Here is a 19,111-nt window from a genome sequence, read left to right as displayed (position 1 = left end):
ATCATGTGCCTTAATTTAAAGAGGGAACCTACAGCATAATGATTTTCATGAATTCACAATTTATTTGAATTATATAATATAGCATATATCTATATATTATACTTTTATACTGATAATTATTATAATTGTACGTTGTATAAGAAAAATCCCACATGTTTGTTGTTTCACTTTTTAAGTTCTTTAATTGCTGCTCTAGAAGAAGTCCCTGTATCACTTTTCTAATGGGCTACATATTTCCACCTTCCCCTACTTGTAGTGAAAGCCACATCCTTTTGAAACATGATCCCTGAAAGATGAAAAGAAAAAAACAAAACAAACAAAAAACCCAAAAAACTCCAAGAGACTAAAAGCAAAATTGAAGACGTCTTGTGAGTCTCAGTGTTACAGATTGAACAGAAACTATAAACTTTGTGACTTTACTGTATTCCATTGGAAACTGGCAAACTGAATTCTCTTTTCTGTCTGAATATTACTTTTAATCTGCCTTGGAATCACAGATTCTAAATTGTGAGGACCTTGGAGTCAATGTGACTTGTGCAATCGTTGAGCTAGAATTTTTATTTCATGCCATGATTGCCCAGGAAATGCTCTGAATTGACCCTTTCTTCCCCTAAACTTTTGCTTCCTGTAAAAATTGCATTATTTCCCAGAAACTCACAGTGTATATTGAGAAAACGCTGAGTGATCTGGAGTATCTCTGACCAAGGGCAAAGCACCTCCTTTTGTGCTACTGTTCTTATGTCGATTGGGTTAGGCAGCTTAGAATGTGTTTAAGAAGAGGAAGAGTGGGGAGTTTTGGTTTTCTGCGTTGACCAGTCAAATAATTGCTTGACTTTCTATTCATTTCATCTTATCTACCTCAAGCATAAGCAATTAAAAAAATAAACTCTGGGGACCAGAGGGACTCAGGGCAGAGCCTACTGTTGGGGACAGCCTTTCCATGTGCACAATTGTCATTGCAGAAGAGGATGAACTGGATGTACCTGAAGACATCAATGTCCGGGTAATATCATCCCAATCTGTGCTGGTAGCCTGGGTGGATCCTGTTTTGGAAAAACAGAAGAAAGTTGTTGCATCAAGGTACCTTTCCTTCTTTCTTTGTCTTTGTTTTCTATACGAGAGACATGGTTTTTCCTGCCCTGAAGAGACGTGTATCTATTTGAACGATTGTATTTTTGGACCTATGTGAACGCTGACCTCTTCTGTAGCTGACGGGTAGACTGTTGTATGACAGTCTAGCTAATCTCGAGTGTGGTACACATTGCCCACAAATCAGATTTGTGTAAGACACACAGCAGGACCTCACCTCTCATCTGTTCAAAGTCTTAACTTGTGTTTGGAATTTTCCTAGATTCTGTTTCTTTCTTTGCCCCCAGTTGTGTTTTGCTTTGTCTCATGAATGTTCTGTTCACGCACAGGGGACGTGGGTCCATCTTGGGAAGAGTCTTACCGTCTTCCTGTTATCCGGGAAGCGTGGCAGCAGGAAGGGTCCTATGTAGAGTGGTGGCCGTTTGTCTGATGCCTTGCACACAGTGCTTCTTCTTTAGACAGTCTTCAGACACTGCACTGTTTCCTGTCCAACTCCTCTGTGTGTAACAAAGTGCACTGTATTTTGTCTTAAGCCATGATCTTACGCTATTCTGGTTTTTACGTTCATTTGCAATAGCAATGGAGGAAAAACCATAAGGTTAAAATCATTTTTGTGCTTAAAAGGCCACTGGTGAATGCCATTTCTAGTTAGTGGTAGATTAATAGAGTCATAAAGATTTTGTGTGTTAAATGACTAAGTAGTGTACATAGCCAAGAGAAAGCCAAAGATTTGGTGGTCTAGTCACTATGTATTAATTTTTGAACCTATTTGCAACCAGGAAAAGTGATTATACTTTAGAAGATGAATGGAATATAACGCTGAGTGTGTGTGTGTGTGTGTGTGTGTGTGTGTGTGTGTGTGTATATATATCATATATATATATCATATATATTATATATAGAGATATTATATATTAGATATATATTATATATATTATTTGTACTAGATAGAGCTTCTGTTACTGTCTGCTAGTAAAAAAAGACATCTGCTTCTTGTCAAAGACCTCAGAAAATGCATAGTGATTCTCTCCCAAGCCATAGGGCCTCCCCCAACATGAAGTGTTCCTGATTACCACTGGACTTTGATTTCCAACATCTTGATGAAAACAAAAGAGGGCTTCAGTTTTCTTAGCAGAACTTTTATTGCAAATTGGTGTGCTGTGTCTGCAACTGAAGTCTTATCCTAACTAATTAAATATCGTAATGAATAGTACACTTTTAATGCATCAAGTGCTTTCTACTGTAAAGTGGCCACAAAGAAAACTTCTTAGAAAAGCAGTCCAGTAATGGCATTTGCAATTCTTAATGTCAAGTGTTGAGGATGTCTTATGTCGGGGATTGGCCAGCGTGACCATGTTGGGTCACACCGTACTTCTCTGCCTGATAATCACACAGCAGAGTTCCTTTCATAAGCTCCTCCTCCTGCTCTGTTTGTTACACATTTTTGTTCCATCTCATGGTAATAAGTCTACTCAAAACCACATGCTGCCTTTCCTTATAGAACTTATAGAAAACATGCCTGCTTTGGCATGAAATGAGTCTTCTTGTCTTTCTTTTCTGGAGAGCCCAAGGTACTTCGGGCCAGTTCTGGTTCTTAATATTGCCTCTTCCACACAACGTACACACACACACACACACACACACACACACACACCCCTAATAAGGCCCTTGCCTCATAAAAACAGTCTCCCTTCTATCCCTTCCTTTTAATCGCTGCTTGACCTTTTGAGCAATAAGACATTTTGGTGTTGAAAAGACAATAAGGTCCATCTCTTCTGGGCTATTTTAGACACATCTCCCTGGAACTTAAGTAGATCCTTTGAGCCAATAACAAAGTTAAAAGTTTAGAATTTTCTCCTCTTTGATTTCTCTACTTACTTCCAAAAGTCATCACTTGTGGGGAAGGGAAAACGTCAAGGAATCCAGTGTTCAGGTGCAGAGAATTGGTCAGAGGGCTGTGCTGTTGCCTTGCATTTTCTTACAGACAGTACACTGTGCGCTACCGAGAAAAGGGGGAGTCCGCAAGGTGGGATTACAAGCCCGTCTCCAACAGACGAGTGCTGATAGAGAACCTGATTCCAGACACCATGTATGAATTTGCAGTCCGCATCTCACAGGGTGAACGAGACGGCAAATGGAGTACATCTGTCTTCCAGAGAACACCAGAATCTGGTCTGTATTCAAAACGGCCTTTGGACTTTCAACTTGGGAATTACCACTAAAGGAAGATTTAAAGACAGTTTAAGAAGCCAGTAGTGATAAGGGCCAGCAGAGGCATTTTTCCAAGTAACATTAACCCTAACTTTTGGGAGCGTTTCTATGTATGAACACAAAGAAGTTTCCTTGGGTCCATGTTGTATCCTTCACTGGCTATTTTCATGAGCATGTTATTCTGACATGCGGAGCACATTAAAACCACGTGGAGCCTCCATAAATCCCCACTGTATGTGTGATTGCCCCTGGACAACACGTGGCTCTAGAATAGAGGAGAGACTCTTCTTTTTTTAAGGCTGAGGTCATGTTTGATTTTGGGGGAGAAATTTGTTCTATATTTAAGACTACAATTATTTTCTTTTAAACTGTGTCTTTAGAAACCTTATTCAAAAGAAGTTGAAACTGGATTTTCATCTTCTTTGTATATTTCAATATTCAGCAACGAGAGAAATTCTGAATTCCTAAAAGCATTTCCCTATGTATGTCTAACCTTACCATATGAGTTGGTAAAACTGATATAAATCACACAAAGAGCAAGTGGAGAATTTTCTCTCGTGTATAATAAAAATTAACACAGTGGCTCTGCAATAAAATTGTGTATGTAGGGACCACATGTCATTTACTTTTAGAATACCCATAAGGGCATTCTTAAACCTTGGATCCTTGTCCTTTTGTAGCTCCTACCACAGCTCCTGAAAATTTAACCGTCTGGCCAGTCAATGGCAAACCTACGGCTGTCACTGTAGCTTGGGATGCGCTGCCTGAGACCGAGGGGAAAGTGAAAGGTAGGAACCTCATTACTTAAAGTATGAGAAGCACGTGGGAGTGAAATACCCCAAAGAGAGCTGTGTACATTGACTCTGATAAAAACTGGTTCTAATCGCAGGCTTGGTGACTGCAAAAGCAGCAGGGAAACAACATACCTATACGGGGTGCTAACGCAATGGACAAGGATATTTCATGAAGGGTTTTCATTGTCAGTAAGACCCAGGTCATCATGAAGATGACTTTTCATCTTCCCTCTATGCAGGGATTTTGATGCTATTATCAAGAGGGCTGTTTTTAATTGTATGGATGTGACATCATAACCTTTAACCAAACAAAATGACACCCTGTTTTTCATGCTGTGGGCCTTTTCATGGTGCCAGTAAGATCATGGCAGGTAGGAGTGAGCAGAAATCCCACGGGACCATAAATGTCTCGAACGGGACTATAAATATTTAATGGGCTTGAAAATCAAGTAATAAAATAAAATGTTAAATAGATTTTTTTCCCTATTTGTCAGCATTTTGAACAATTGATTTTGGGTGGGGGGCTGGTTGAGGAAAATATGACCTTAAAATAGAAAAAAAATACTGTAGATTTAAAAATAGCATAGAATATCCACAACTAGTTAAATTTTAAAATGGTCTGTTGAGAACATTAAATAAAAGCACAGATAATTTCTTTTTAATGTAAAAACATTCAAGAACCTTTTGGAAGTCTATCTGGAGACACTTAAAAGGGTGGTGTTGAGGGTTCCCCTGACATCGCCTATACAAATGTACTCTAAGGCTACTTTTTATTGTTGCTTGATTTTGGAAGAAAACTCTAATATGGAAAGTTTGTGTAAGCTTAAGAAAATTCAGAAAATTATTACTGATCTTCTTTGAGAATTTCTTAATTGAAGAAATTGGGTGGTTCTGTTTTATATTCAACTGTAAGTTATCTTTTCTGACCTATAAGGATAACTTTTCACTGAACAGTAGAAATTACGGAAGGTAGAGGTAGGATAGTATTTTCTAAACTTAATGCTTTCTCACTTCTCGTGTTTTTAAAGAATATATTGTACCATTCTTGCTCATTTTTTCAATGGAATAAATCAGAAACAAATGAAGAGAAAAAATAGTTAGGATACCCCCTTTTAATCGTTCTTTTTATGACAGTTTGAACATTGGCTTCTGTATCATTATTGTGATGCTGAAAAGACTTCTGAAACTTGAATAAAGACATGTTTTAGCTGACTACCTTTTTTATAAAAAAAAGTTATGAAGTTATTAAAAAAAAGTCAGTTATTGCTCCTTTGGTGACCTTATTACCATGCTACTTATTTTTTTCCCCTCTCCCACATCTTAGTTTATATTTATAGCTCTTTGGCAAAAGAAGCTCCCTGCTAGTCAATTAAATATTGCCAGAAGTAATAAATAGCTACTGAGTTTTTATGTCCGAAAGAACTCATGTACCTCACTAACCTAAAGGTGTAGTGGTAGGATTATAAATTCATAATTATCCCGGGGCATTTTTTATGCCTGAGAAATAGAAAACATAATAAAAGAATAAACTTTGACATGGTTAAATTTTTTCCAGATGAATTGAATCCACAAAAAAAAAAAAATTAGAATTACAAAATTTTGTAGACAGTGGGTTCTTTTAATTCTTACTTTTGACCACCACAAATGACTAGTTTGTTCATTTTCAATGAGAAAAGAATGCTGGGTTTTTTTGTTTTTTGTTTTTCAGACAAATGTACTTTTTAAAGATTAGAGCTTAGGGAAAAGGAAAGATCATCCATGCCCCCCCAGGAAGTATGATAATTGCTTGGTCATTCTGTAATTTAAATTATTTTTCTTGGTTAGCTCCTACTCATATTAATTTGGTAAGTTTTGTGAATCTTGAGTTCATTGGCAGGAAAATAGGCATGAGAGTTTTTAGTTGAGGGTTAAAATTATGCTTTAAAACGTGGCTTCCTTATGTTGCAGTATTTCCATATAAGCATAGAGATATATTAGTTCCTTGGACTGAATTTGCTATGATTTTCAAAGGCCCAGGGCATTATATGTTTATAGATATAGCCAATTAAGGATGGAGACATTAAACATCACATAAATCCGTGACTCAGCAACTTTTCCTCACAGTTTTAAGTACTGTGAAAAATCCTTACCCGAATATATTAAGAACTTTCATAATTCCTACAAAAGTGAAATTATATTCCAAATATGGAATTTATCTGGCTTAATGCACAAATGCAGATAGCCCAGATTAATAAAATGGAACTCTTAAAAGGTGTCAGCAGCTATTCAGAATCAGTTCCTAGGAGTTGTCATCTTTTTTCCTGTGGTTTTTTCTCTTCTGCATACAGTCTGTCATAGTAAATTAGTAAATAAACACAATGAAGAAAAAACCCAAACACAAGGGTAAATATTTTTGGTAAATGTATGAAGACTGGCCTCCTGGGGTCCATACAGTTAGTTTGCTGTATATGGAAAGTTGCCAGCTGACTGACTCTGTAGGCCTGTCTGGTAGCCTGATTGAATTGCCCGTTCACCTTCTACTGTGTCTTTCTGCTCCAGCTACTGACTTGGCGTGCATCGCTAGAGAATTAATTTTAGTAATGCACGTTCTAATTCATCCTGCCCATACAGTCTGTCTACTGGACACAGGACTGTTTTCAGTTTCCTCCTTCCAACCGTCTGCCAAATCATTTCAGAATACATTCTTTCATACGCCCCGGCTCTCAAACCATTTGGAGCAAAGTCCCTCACCTATCCTGGAGAGACTACTTCTGCCCTAGTGGATGGTCTGCAGCCTGGGGAACGCTATCTTTTCAAAATCCGGGCCGCAAACAGGAGAGGATTGGGGCCTCATTCCAAAGCCTTCATTGTCGCTCTGCCAACAAGTAAGTAAGCATTGTGTATTTGTGGCTCTCTTTTTCTCCCTCTTCATTACTGCTAATTGTGGTGTGTTACTTTGAATCACGCTCTTGGGTTTAGAACGGCTCTGTTGATGAATTTTGGGGTTAAGGTACCGTATTGATGTCTATAATATTTTTGTGGTCCCTTTAGAAATTGGTCTCCCCAAACGCTAAAATGTTATTGATGGCTAATAACATTAATTACTATTATAATAGTAATTATGAATTATCTAGTAATTATGTGACTAATGTATTCATTATGTGATTCATCGTATATCATTGTGTAATTTGGGGTTTATGATGACAGGGAAAGAACATTTTTACAGGCAGAATGTGACATTTTTAGTTGTTAGCTCATTTTAATGAATAAATGGCACATAAAATTTTTATAGTTTGTATGCCATTATTTTGGAATGCAACCTTACTCAGAAGAATTTCAGTTACCTTGTTTATCTGCTCAGTATCAAACCCCAGCAGGTTAATAAAAGCCAAAATTGGAGTGGGGTGTTTCTGGACTGTGTTTTCTTTCCTGCTTGTCTACATTTACACCAGATATTGGGAGCTTTCTCCTTCATTATATGCTGAGAGGATCCACAGTATACTGCAATATTCAACAGTTCTATCCTAAAAAAACCCTGAAATAGATGAAGTTTGCTCCCTCTGGATCCCCCATTGCTATATAAGTTCTTCTCCCCTTACGGCATCCCTTCCCACATTCCATCCTGCTCTCAATAAAGGGTAAATTATAGGGTACACATAATATAATGTTTTGCCTACCCCAGGGGTCTTTTTATTTTAGGTTTTATTGTGGGATTACAAATGTATCCATTATAAAAGGGATTTTAAGCAAGAAAAAAGCAAGTAAGGACATGTCATGTGGAATAGGGAACTCTTTGTAATGCCTCAAAAATTACAAATTTGTTGCTCACCCCAGTCATTTGCAAATTACACACAACACATCTCCATATAGCTTTCAGTATAGATCATTCAACATTTTGTGCCAGGCTTGTGTGTATTTCTTGCCTACATTGTAAAGAATGGCTATAATGCACTTGTAGTATCTTGACAGTTATATTAAGAAAGTCCTATATAAGATTTTGTGCTTACAAAATCAATGAATTACTTCCAAGTACTCATTTCAGAATTCCTTCAAATAAGCCGTGGCATAGCCTGATTCAATTTATAGAAACTCAATACACATATTTTCTAGGACTATGTTACTTAAAGCAAAATAGAACTTTAAAAGAGATTGCTATAATTGGGAAAATAAGTGTCCTGTCTAAAGGAGGAGAAGTTATCATGTATTATTACTAACTTTAAACACCTCCATACTGCCATCTTACTCATTTTCCGTTGCATATCTTTCATGTTTCTTCTTTGACATCAAATCCTTTAAAATCTATTACAGCCCCTACCAGTGAGTCTGATGTTCAGCAGAAAACAGACACGGGAGATCATCACAAGCCTGAAAAGCCCGAGCCTCCCTCATCTTCGCCCAAAGCTCCAGCTTCCTCAAAAGACACTCGTTTGCCTGTTTCTCCCCAAGGGAGAAATGTCAAGAACCTGCTTCTTGACTTGAAGAACAAAATATTGGCTAATGGTGGGCTGCTCAGAAAACCCCAGCTTCCCCCTCGGAAGAGTGAAGGGGTGGATCTTCAGTCGACAGAAATCACCGAGGAGGAAGCGCTGGATTCCCGAGGGCACCCACCAACCTCGCCCTCGGAGACCCAAGGCCAGAAGTCCCAGCAGAGGCCACCAAGTAGACCTGCCCACCCGGTCCTCCCTGCGGGGCGGACTCCAGGGAGAGCCCGAACGCCGGGGCTGCCCCGGAAAGACGGCGTGGACAAGCGTGGCTCCTCGGCCGCCTCTCACCCTCGCCCAGGGGCGCCCCCCTCCGCCTCTTCGGTCCCAGCCACACCCCCTGAGGGCCCCGCTCACCGCCCTTCCAGCCCTGGTGACAATGACTCCGTGGGCCAAGAGGAGGAAGGGCCAGCCGCAGGCTCCCCGCAGCCGCCTCCCAAGAGCGCAGCCCACGCCCGGCCCGCCCTGTCGCCCGGCCGGCACCCAGCCTGGGGCGCCCTGCGCGACAGAGGCTCCGCGTACCACGGCGCAAAACCAGTCTTGCCCGCTCGGAGGGCGCCCCACTCTGAGGATGGGGAGGAAAATTCCAGGGCTTCAGCCCCACCCGCGAGACTGTCTCCATCCCACGGGGGTTCATCTCGGCTGCTGCCCACCCAACCACAGGCCGGGTCCCCGCTCTCCAGGGGCGGGAAGGATGGTCACGATGCCCCAGCCGCCAAGTCCACCGCGCCGTTATGGGCTACCCAGCCCTCCTCGGTCTCCTCTCGTCTCCCCTCAAGGACACAGGCCTCTGAAGGCGCAGATGACTCGGACGGCGGCGGCGACCATGATGCTGAAGAGGAAAGGAAGCAGGCTGAAGCCCCGGCCCCGGCATCTCGGTCCCGGGCGCCTGTCTCTGGACATTTCGGCGTGCTCAGGAACAGGCCCTTCGCTGCCCCCGGGAGATACCCACACAGGCTTGGCGGCGGCCGCGGACCCCGGTTACGGCCCCCCAGCTCCCCGCCGTCCACCGTGGCCCCCCGGGTTCCCTCGACGGTGAGTTCTCACCCAGCTTCTGACCACAGGCGAGGCTTGGGCGGCCACGAAGACAGCGAAGAAGAGGCAGGAGACGAACAGCCGCTCCCGGCCACCGTGGCGAATGACCGCGCGTCCTCCTCCTCCCAGCCTGCCTCCCGGGGCGCGGACCACCTGAGAAGAGGCCCCCAGAGAGCGGCGAGCCTGCAGCGGAAGGAGCCCCTCGAAGAGAACCCCAAGGCCGCGGGGACTTGGGCGGGGGCGCATCCTCAGGCCAAATCTCCGCCCTCTAAGGCGCAGGGTGTTCAGCAGAGCTCCGACGCGGGCGTGGAGGGCGGGTCTCCCCAAACGCTGTCTCCTGCGCCTCGCTCACAGCACCACCCCGGGGCCGGCGTGCCCCGAAGGATGGGTGCCGGCTCCGCCGCTCCGGAAAAGCTGCCTTCATCGGCCGTCTCCGCGCCCCAGCAGCAGCCCCGCGGCCCGCAGAGCAAGGAAGAGGGGCGTCCGCCTTCCAAACCCCAGGCCGGGCGTCCCCACCCCACGTCGCAGGAAAGCGCCTCCTTCTCAGACCCTTACTCGTCCAGAGGCAGGCAGTCCTCCCTCACGGCGAGCTCCCAGGGGGCGCTTCCCGCGTCACCCCAGAATCAGAGCGAGGATTCCGGCGACAGCGCAGAAGCGGAGACCAGGGGCATCCGGGCGCCCGCATACTCGGCGGGTGCCAAGGTCGCCACCCCGTCCCTTCCCAAGCACCGCCAGGTGGAGGCTCAGGCAAGAAGCGCCGGCGACAGTCACCTCCGCAGACCCCCAGGCAGGCCCGGCAGCCTCCACCCCCAAGGCCGCCCCAGGCTTCCGGGCACAGCAGGGCCCCAGGCGGTGGGGAAGAAGGGCGGTGCGGCCCAGGCCGCGCCATCCAGAAGGGAGCCCCTCCCGTCAAAATCGCAGCAGTCGGTCTCGGCCGAGGAGGAAGATGAAGACGTGATGTTTTTTAAAGGAGGAAAGGACAAGGACAAGGACCCACCGTCTTCCTCTGTTCCAAAGTGGCCCTCCTCCTTCATCCCCAGGAGCGGCAAGCACGTGGATGGGAACATCGCCAAGGGGGAGACAGAGCCTGCTATCGTGCTTGCGCCCCCCAGAGTGAGCTCCCCGCAGGACAAGAACGCCACCCCGCTGAAGCGTCCTCCTCCTGCACCTCCGGGCAGCTCCCCGAGAGCCACGCACCTCCCGCCCAGACACCCCCCTCGCAGCCCTGCCACCCCAAGCCCCACGGAGGGCACCCCCTCCCCGCCGCGGTTCACCACACGCGCCCCTGCCATCTACTCGTCCACCACCCCTATGCTCTCCTTGCGCCAGCGCATGATGAACTCAAGATTCCGGAACCCTTTCTCACGACCGCCTGTGAGACCCCCTTCCAGACAAGGTAATTTGTTTTTAACTTAACATTTTCTTTACGGTTCTCAGCAGTGCTCGTAGAAAGTCCTGAGAGCCTTTTATTTTATCGAGCATCTGCTCTGTCCAAGCCTTGTGTTAGGAGCTTTGCCGATATAACATGATCGCATCCTCTTAACCGTCGCCTGGGTTTGCATTGCTTCTCCTGGTCTTCAGATGAGGAAGCCAGTGCTTAGGGGTCTGAGTGGTTTGCTGGAGGCCAGACAGCCGTCAAGTGGCTGAGCTGCAATTCCATTCCCAAACACTAACTCCACAGCCCTCGGCCATTCCGCTCTCCCATGCTGCTTCTTTGAGTTCCTTAACATATGCTCTAAATCTGAAACTATGTCGCAGCCGTGATGCCAAACTCAGGTTCCTGTGTTTTAGGTTATTTTTAGTTGTCCCTGTGCCAGGGCATATTAAGGAGTCCACAGGAAGGAGTATCTCCCTGTGTGGGCTGGATCTTGTGCTTGTTGTTCTGCATATAAAACCCTCAGCTGAAAATACCCCGGGACAAACTCAAACGTCTTGGGTGAGGATCGCTCAGGCATTGCAATCAGTGAATGTTGTTTCAAACCTCCAGAAAAGGCATGTTAAAGGCGAATGTCACACAGCGGAGTAGCAGGCCGATGTGTGACTTAGGTTGAGGACGGAATGTAGGCAGCTGTGAACTGGAGTCTGCATGGACCCCAGGGCAGGATCTAAGGTATTTACCCGAAATCTGCATTCAGTTAAGTGGTGCCTTACCCTCTCCTTGCATGGAATCAGGGCTTAATAGAACACTTTTGAATGAATGTATTAATATTTGTTAATCTGTGCAATATGTTGTTAATTTAGCCCAGCGTAAAGACATAGAACGGTACCCCACGTGGAGTTCAGTTTTCCATTAAAACGGACTCTTTTACACAAACCTAAGACCCTGATAATAGATGTAAAACCCACATTCCCTTGTACATAGAAAAAACTCAATAAATTTTAAATTTTCAGGAACTATTTGAGCGAGAGAAATGTCTCTGACCTGCAAATAGTTGTCAGGAAGCCCAAGCACTTTATCTGGTGGGCCACGCTGGAGCAGAATGCTCCCAGTGGAGGCCTCAACCAAACTGCGGCTGATCAGAAAGGGCATGAGGTGAAGAGAGAGGGCAGGTGCAAGGAGCAGACAGACAGCAACTGAAGGCCAGCCAACTGGGCCTGCCACTTCCTCTCTGAGCAGATACTTCTCAAGCAGCCCCACTGAAGTCAAGCTTTTAGTCAGCTCTGTGGGTTTATGCTCTGCAATTGACAGTCGGGACCCAAGTCAGCTAGAAATAGTGCGCATGTTAAGTATAATCTGTGGAGGAGAGCAGGACAGCATCTCGTACACTTTAGAGAGAATTATCCCCATCCTTCCAACTCTCCTTCCCTCCACCTTCCAACTGGCTAAAATAAAGCTACAGCTACTAGCTTTAAGGTCTTAAGCCTTCTCTGGAAAATTTACTTATGTTGAACATGCTTATTCCCCCAGTAATGTCAGAAAACTGTGACTTTACCATACTTTTCATAGACATTCATATTTGTCATGTAGAAGTCACAGTTTAAGACTATCATTATCTAATATATTTGAGCTATTGGTTTAAAATTTTGTTTAGTGTTCCTGTGAAAAGATGTGTTACTACATATAGTTTGGCATGAAGCCAACTTTCCAGGAATGTTGAATTTACCAGGTTCTGTTGTTGGATTTTTTTGTTTCTGTTTTGGTTTGTTTTTTGGTTTTTTTTTTTTTTTGTACTGTGTAGGTTATAATGGAAGACCAAATCCAGAAGGGAGAGTACTTACTGGTAGTAATGGAAAACCAAGTGGACAAAGAATTATCAATGGCCCTCAAGGAACAAAGTGGGTAGGGTAAACTTCTTTACACATACCGGTTGTTTTCATGCTGTTGGGAAGAGAAAAATGGTGGGCGTTGTGTAATAAAAAATGAAGCGGTCTTTTTTTTTTTTTCTCTAGTTTTAACCACTTGTATGTCAATATACTTATACTATATTGTTTCTTCCAGTGCTCAGAAAAATCCTTGATTCTCCTGAGTAACTAGTTTGCTTTCTTCTCATAACTAATTAGGTCAGACATGGGCCTTTGTTCCCATTTGCCTTGATTGGTTAGGAAGGTCACACAAATGTTTGGGCCAACCAGTTACAGAAAACCTGAGGCACAACCTCTCAAATGAACTTCTTTTTTCCCACTCCTGCCTGATAGCTTTATTTTATTTCTCGTTATTGTTCGATTAAAGAGTATACATATTTTCTGTAAATTGTCTCAAATCCTTTGTAAAAGGAAGCAGGGTAAAAACAATTGAACAAACCAAAAATCCCTGCATCAAATAGGCAGTTTTTATCAGATCACCTTTTGAACCTTCCAACAATTTGACCAAAATAAAAAATAAGTATTAGTGCTTTATGTATGTTTAAGCTAAATGACTTTAACTTCCTGGGGTTAAGATAAATGTTTAGGAGTTTTTGGTGGGTTGGGGGTGACAGGCAGAACACCTTACAATGTTCAGAGTTTTAAAATATTTTTTCAGAGAGTCAAAATATTATTTATAGTAGAATTCCCAGTCAAAACTTCCCATTTAAAACAATAAGGTTTAGGAAAACATACTGAAGAACTTCAAAGAATTTTCAGTCACAGGTGACCTAAAGATCCATTTTATCATTTCTCAAAGGAACAGAAATTTATGGAAGGAAGAATGCATATTAAAGCAAAGTGTCATTGTAAACAATTTTGAATTGAAACTGCATGGAGTAGATTTCAAAAGTAGGGTTTATATAAATAAGTTTTATTTTAATTACTGAGACAGCACCCAACAAAGTGGCCTGCTTGCAGGGGCTCCTCCAATGTCCTGATTGTGCAGAGTCATGGTTTTCAAACATTGGTGAGCATCAGAATCCCTGGGGGGCTTGTCAGTGCAGTCTGGGTAGGGCCAGGTAATTCTCATATCCGACAAGTTCCCAGGTGAGGCTGGGGCAGCTGGTCCAGGACCACACTTTGAGAACCAACAGTGTAGAGTATGAGTTGTTTCTTAACAGAGATAATAATTAATACCTTTTGTTCAAGTTTTATAATTCCTTAGAATATGAAAATTTTGCATGCATACCGTAATAGGCAATTTAATTACAAATTAAATTGGTTTTGTTATAGCAACTTTGATTTTTAACACTAACAGCCAAATAGAAACATGTCATGTTCATTGTAAGAAGTTAAAACAATTCAGAAATATATGAAAGAGATAATAAGCATCCCAAACCACTTATTAGAAATAACCACTGTTAACAGTTTGGGATATAATCTGTCCAGAATTTTCTCTCTGCACTTTTAAGTTTATATACACAAATGAATATATTTTAGTTTTGCAACATAATCAGTCCTATAATCTAAGTCTGCATCAGGATATGTCAATAAATATAGAATTTCCACATCCTTTTCATTGGCTGCATAGTATTTCACTGGATGGATGGGCCATAATTTACTTAATCTCTTTCCTCTGTTGATGAACACTTAGGTTGTTTCCTCCTGTTTACATGCTACAACATATTAAATGGTAAAAGTATTTTGAACATCTTTTGAATATTTGAGAGACTTAAAACAATTTACATATTATATAGATAAGCAATTATAATATGAAATGTGACTGTTTCATACTTTATTCTTATTAAACCTTATGAATGATGCTGACAAAAATAATATTTCCTATTCACATATGTTCATGTAGTTGGATTAAGGTGAACATTTTGAAATGTTCAACATATCCTTTAATCTGTGTCATGGATTTAGGTCGTGGATCTTGATCGTGGGTTAGTATTGAACGGAGAAGGAAGGTACCTCCAAGATTCACAAGGAAACCCCCTTCGAGTTAAACTAGGAGGAGATGGTCGAACCATTGTGGGTAAGTGAGAGTGTTTTTTAAGGAACGAAAGTGTCCTGACTTAGCTGTAGAGTGACAACTTCTCTCTTTCTCCTCCTACTCATTTTTAATGGGGGCCCTTGAGCCATGTGGAAAAGGAGGTGCCTCAGAAGGGGGCGGAACTTAGCTTCTTCCCTGATCCAACTGTCTTCTTACAGACTCCACCCTCTAGAAAAGGTGGCTCTTGACTTCATTCTTGGGATTGGGCAGTGGAGAGCAGGAGTCAGCAAAGCAGCTTCTAAAGCCAAACCCTGTCTGCTGCCTGTGTTTATATAGCCTGGGAACTCAGAATAGTTTTTACAATTTTAAATGACTGCCAAAAAATCATAGAATGATAATATTTGTGACATGTGAATATTATATTAAATTCACATTTCACTATCCATACACAAAGTTTCAGTGGAGCATAGAAACATGCATTTGCTGGTGTATTGTCTATGGCTTTTTTGCCCTGTAGTGGCAAAGTTGAGTAGTGGCGTCATAAAGCTTAAAATATTTACTCTCTGGCCCTTTACAGAATAAGTTTGCCACCTTACTGTCCACAGTAACACTTAAGTCTTTAGGGATAAGAATGAAGAGGGGGAAAGAATTACTTTCCTTACTGGAGACTTCGAGTTATTGCAGGTAATGGGGCATAGCAATGAAATATTTATATATTTATATAAGGTAGTACAGAGTAATGGACAATATAAATAGCCTAGAAATTTCTGGATAGCAGCAGATACTGCTCCCTCAGCTGATGTCCCTTTAATTATTTCTTCGCCTTTTACTGATGAAAATAGAAGCCTCTGAGAAGACATTTTCCGCTTGCTTTTTGCTTCCCCTGTGTCATCTCACCTTGTTGCACAGCTTTTGTTTGATTTTGTTTCAGACCTGGGAGGGACCCCCGTGGTGAGCCCCGATGGCCTCCCCCTCTTCGGGCAGGGGCGACATGGAAAACCCTTGGCCAGTCCCCAGGATAAGCCCATTTTGAGTCTTGGAGGGAAGCCCCTGGTGGGCTTGGGGGTCATCAAGACAACCACCCGTGCCTCCACCGCCATCACGCGACCCACGACCACCACGCCCCCTCGGCCCACCACGACCACCACCACGCGGCCAACGACCACCCGAACCACTACGCGGTCAACCACCACTACCACTGCCCCCGAGCCCACCACCCGCATCCCCACCTGTCGCCCTGGGACCCTGGAGCGACATGACGAGGATGGCAACCTCGTCATGGGCTCAGATGGGATCCCGGAGTGCCACCCTGAGGAAGGTAACCGTCTTCGTTCTACTGGTAACTCGCGTGATGGCGCGCTGCGCTGCCAACTAGGGTCGCAGAGACTGCGGGGTGGTGAGTGGGGTGCACAGTGGGGCAGCAGCTGCAGGCATTTGTAGCTCACGGCGTGTATTGACCGTGCTGTGTCACAACTAGGGTGGTCAGATTTAGCAAACAAAAATACTGCGTGGGACGTGCTTATATGAAAACTTCTCTAAAATTCAAATCTAAGTGGGCATCCTCTGTTTTATCTGGCAACCCTTGTCACCACCCAAGTCAAACATCTGGCTGAAACATGGGACATTGTTAGTTTGGACCAGAGCTTCCCAAAGTGAGTCCCACTGGATATTAGTAGATTAGTACTTGTTATAATAATAATTATAATAATAATTATTATTATACAGTAATTTTTAAAGAAAAGGTTCTGTGATTAGCTGTGTGATTTAAACAAGGTTAAAGGAATTTCTTACTGTTGAACTCTAACTGTTGAATAGTCTCATTGTGAATTTTCAAGTAAAGTAGCATTTCCCAAGCGTGTTTGATCAGCAGTCCCTTTGGAAAATGCTTATCCTTGCGTGGCAGCAGGGGCCGCCCACTGGCTAAGACTGAACCCTTTCCCTGCTCTGGGACACCCAGCCAGGGCTGTCCTGCGCCCCGGCTGTGTCATCGTGTATTTGCCTCAGGCTCGAGAAGGCGAATTCACCCCCTTTCCCTCGGGTTGAAATGAATTGCAATGCAGGCTGTAAAGCTTCTGTCTTTTTAAGCTAACGCAGAGTGAAGACCCTTCATTTCAGGAAATCACACTCATGCCCCGAATTCTTACATAGCATCATTGACCTGATAAACCCAATCAGTTTGAACGTGAATGCTGTCTCCAAACTGGGAATTCTGTTTGAAGTTAGTCTTTCCATGGACAAGTTTCAAAGAAACAGGAACATTTGACATATCTGAAAATTTCACACCAAAGAACAAGGAACACACTGAAGAAGAGGACGATTGGGAAGAAAATTCTCACACTACCATCTAACCCAGTGAGTACAAATTGGAATTTACCTTTGGGTTTCCGGTATGAAAATATTATGTATTTTCCTTACTTCTGCATACTTTGATGTGTTTATTTTTTTTAACTGAAGTATAATTAGAACAGATATTTGTTTAATAATTGGTTGTAAACAGAAAAGTGACTATTTTGGATTTGGTTCTAATTACTACTACTATTACTATTACTATTTTACATTTTCTTTTGTCTCCTCTGATGTAGGCCTTATTGCATGTTCTTTGCATTTCCTTTGTATTTTGGGGCTTTTTAGTTGGCATGAAAGTCAAGATTTTTCTCGGTATTTTTGTTTCTTCTTTTCTTTGCAAATCATGATAGAGATGTGTATTTTTTACTTCACTCCTGTCCATTCATCTGATAGCCTAGCCCAAGCCAAATTAGTGTCCAAGTGTTAATAATAATTTATCTCTAAAAGCAACTATACTCCAATAAAAATAAAAAAATAAAAATAAAAAGAAATGCAATGGTAGTAAAAAAAAAAAAGTAATAATTTTCCTCTAGACAGCATTTTGAAAATAAGTACAAAGTCTTGGAAAAAAAATTAAATTTGGGGAGAGCAACCTATCATCCTCAAACAATATTGTAATGTACTATAATTTATGATTTTAAAAATACTTCTGTATGGCTTACCTTCCTTTTTTATTTCTGCTGCTCCACTAACAACTTTATTAAACATTTTCTTCCTAGTATCATTTCTAATCATAGTTGTTTTTATTAAAAACATCTTTAATAATAGCTTTCTTAAGACAAAAATCACATGCCATCAAGTTCTCCCTTTTAAAGTGTATAGTTTTTAGCATATTCATAGAGTTGTGCAACAAGCACCACTATTAAATTCCAGAACATTTTCATCACCCTCCAAAACAAACCCTATACTCATTAGTAGTCACTCCCCATTCCCTGCTCCTCCCAACTCCGGGAAACCACTAATCTACTTTCTGTCTCTGTAGTTGCCTATTCTGGACATTTCATGTAAATAGAATCATATGAAATGTGTCCTTTTGTGTCTGGCTTCTTTCAATTAGCATAATTTGTTTTCAAGTTTCATCCACATTGTAGAATATGTCTGTACTTCATTCCTTTTATTGCTGATTAATATTCCATTGTGTGGAGAGACCACATTTTGTCCATTTATCAGTTGATGGACGTTTGGGTTGTTTCCACCTTTTGTCTGTTATGATTAGTGCTGCTATGAACATTCGTGTACAGGTTTGTTCCTTTTTTTTTTTGAATTCCTGTTTTTAATTCTCTTGTGTAGAGTTGCTGTGTCGAATGGTAACTCTCTGTTTAACTTTTTGAGGAACCACCAAACTGCTTTCCATAGCAGCTGCACCATTTTTATTCCCACCAGTAATGTATGAGGTGTCCAATTTCTCTCCATCTTCACCAACACTTGTTATTATCTGTCTTTTTCATTCACAGTGGGTGTGAAGTGGTATCTCATTGTGGTTTAGATTCATAGTTCCCTGATAACTAATGATGTTGACATAGCTATTTTTTATACTTTCTGTGTATAGGTTCTGAAATTGAAAGGGAGCATGATTAAGTCTTGTGTCTAGATAAACCCTGATTTAGTGAATTCGTTTGATAAATGTTTCTTTATCATTGTACAGTGATTTCATTATGAGAAAACCCATGTGGTAATTTGAAGAGGATGGAGTAGCTCTTGTTTTTGTTTTTCTGGCTTCATTCATAATTTTGGAAAATAATGTCAGCAAATGATCATTAATCATCTACTCCACATGGGTTGGGGTCTGTGGGAAACATAGAAAAGTCGGTGACATAGCTGTGCCTCTGAAACCTCACAATCTAATGCACAATCTACCTGAAATTACAGTAGATAGAAACAGCTCCCTCTCATTA

General features: G+C 42.3%; 1 protein-coding gene across 2 annotated transcripts in view; it reads left to right on the top strand.

Moving 5' to 3' along the window:
* Window positions 1-19,111, top strand: part of FNDC1 (fibronectin type III domain containing 1) — a 97,745-nt gene that overhangs the window by 50,594 nt on the left and 28,040 nt on the right. For both annotated transcript variants that reach the window (XM_059940898.1, XM_059940899.1), the window contains 8 exons: window positions 963-1,080; window positions 3,074-3,261; window positions 3,981-4,088; window positions 6,770-6,958; window positions 8,382-10,985; window positions 12,769-12,869; window positions 14,801-14,912; window positions 15,802-16,188. In XM_059940898.1, coding sequence (XP_059796881.1) covers window positions 963-1,080; window positions 3,074-3,261; window positions 3,981-4,088; window positions 6,770-6,958; window positions 8,382-10,985; window positions 12,769-12,869; window positions 14,801-14,912; window positions 15,802-16,188 — 3,807 coding nt within the window. The remainder of the gene's footprint in view (window positions 1-962; window positions 1,081-3,073; window positions 3,262-3,980; window positions 4,089-6,769; window positions 6,959-8,381; window positions 10,986-12,768; window positions 12,870-14,800; window positions 14,913-15,801; window positions 16,189-19,111) is intronic.

The sequence above is a fragment of the Balaenoptera ricei genome, chromosome 12 (assembly GCF_028023285.1).
Source record: "Balaenoptera ricei isolate mBalRic1 chromosome 12, mBalRic1.hap2, whole genome shotgun sequence".
Taxonomy (NCBI): domain Eukaryota; kingdom Metazoa; phylum Chordata; class Mammalia; order Artiodactyla; family Balaenopteridae; genus Balaenoptera; species Balaenoptera ricei.
This window is presented reverse-complemented; position numbering and strand designations above follow the sequence as displayed.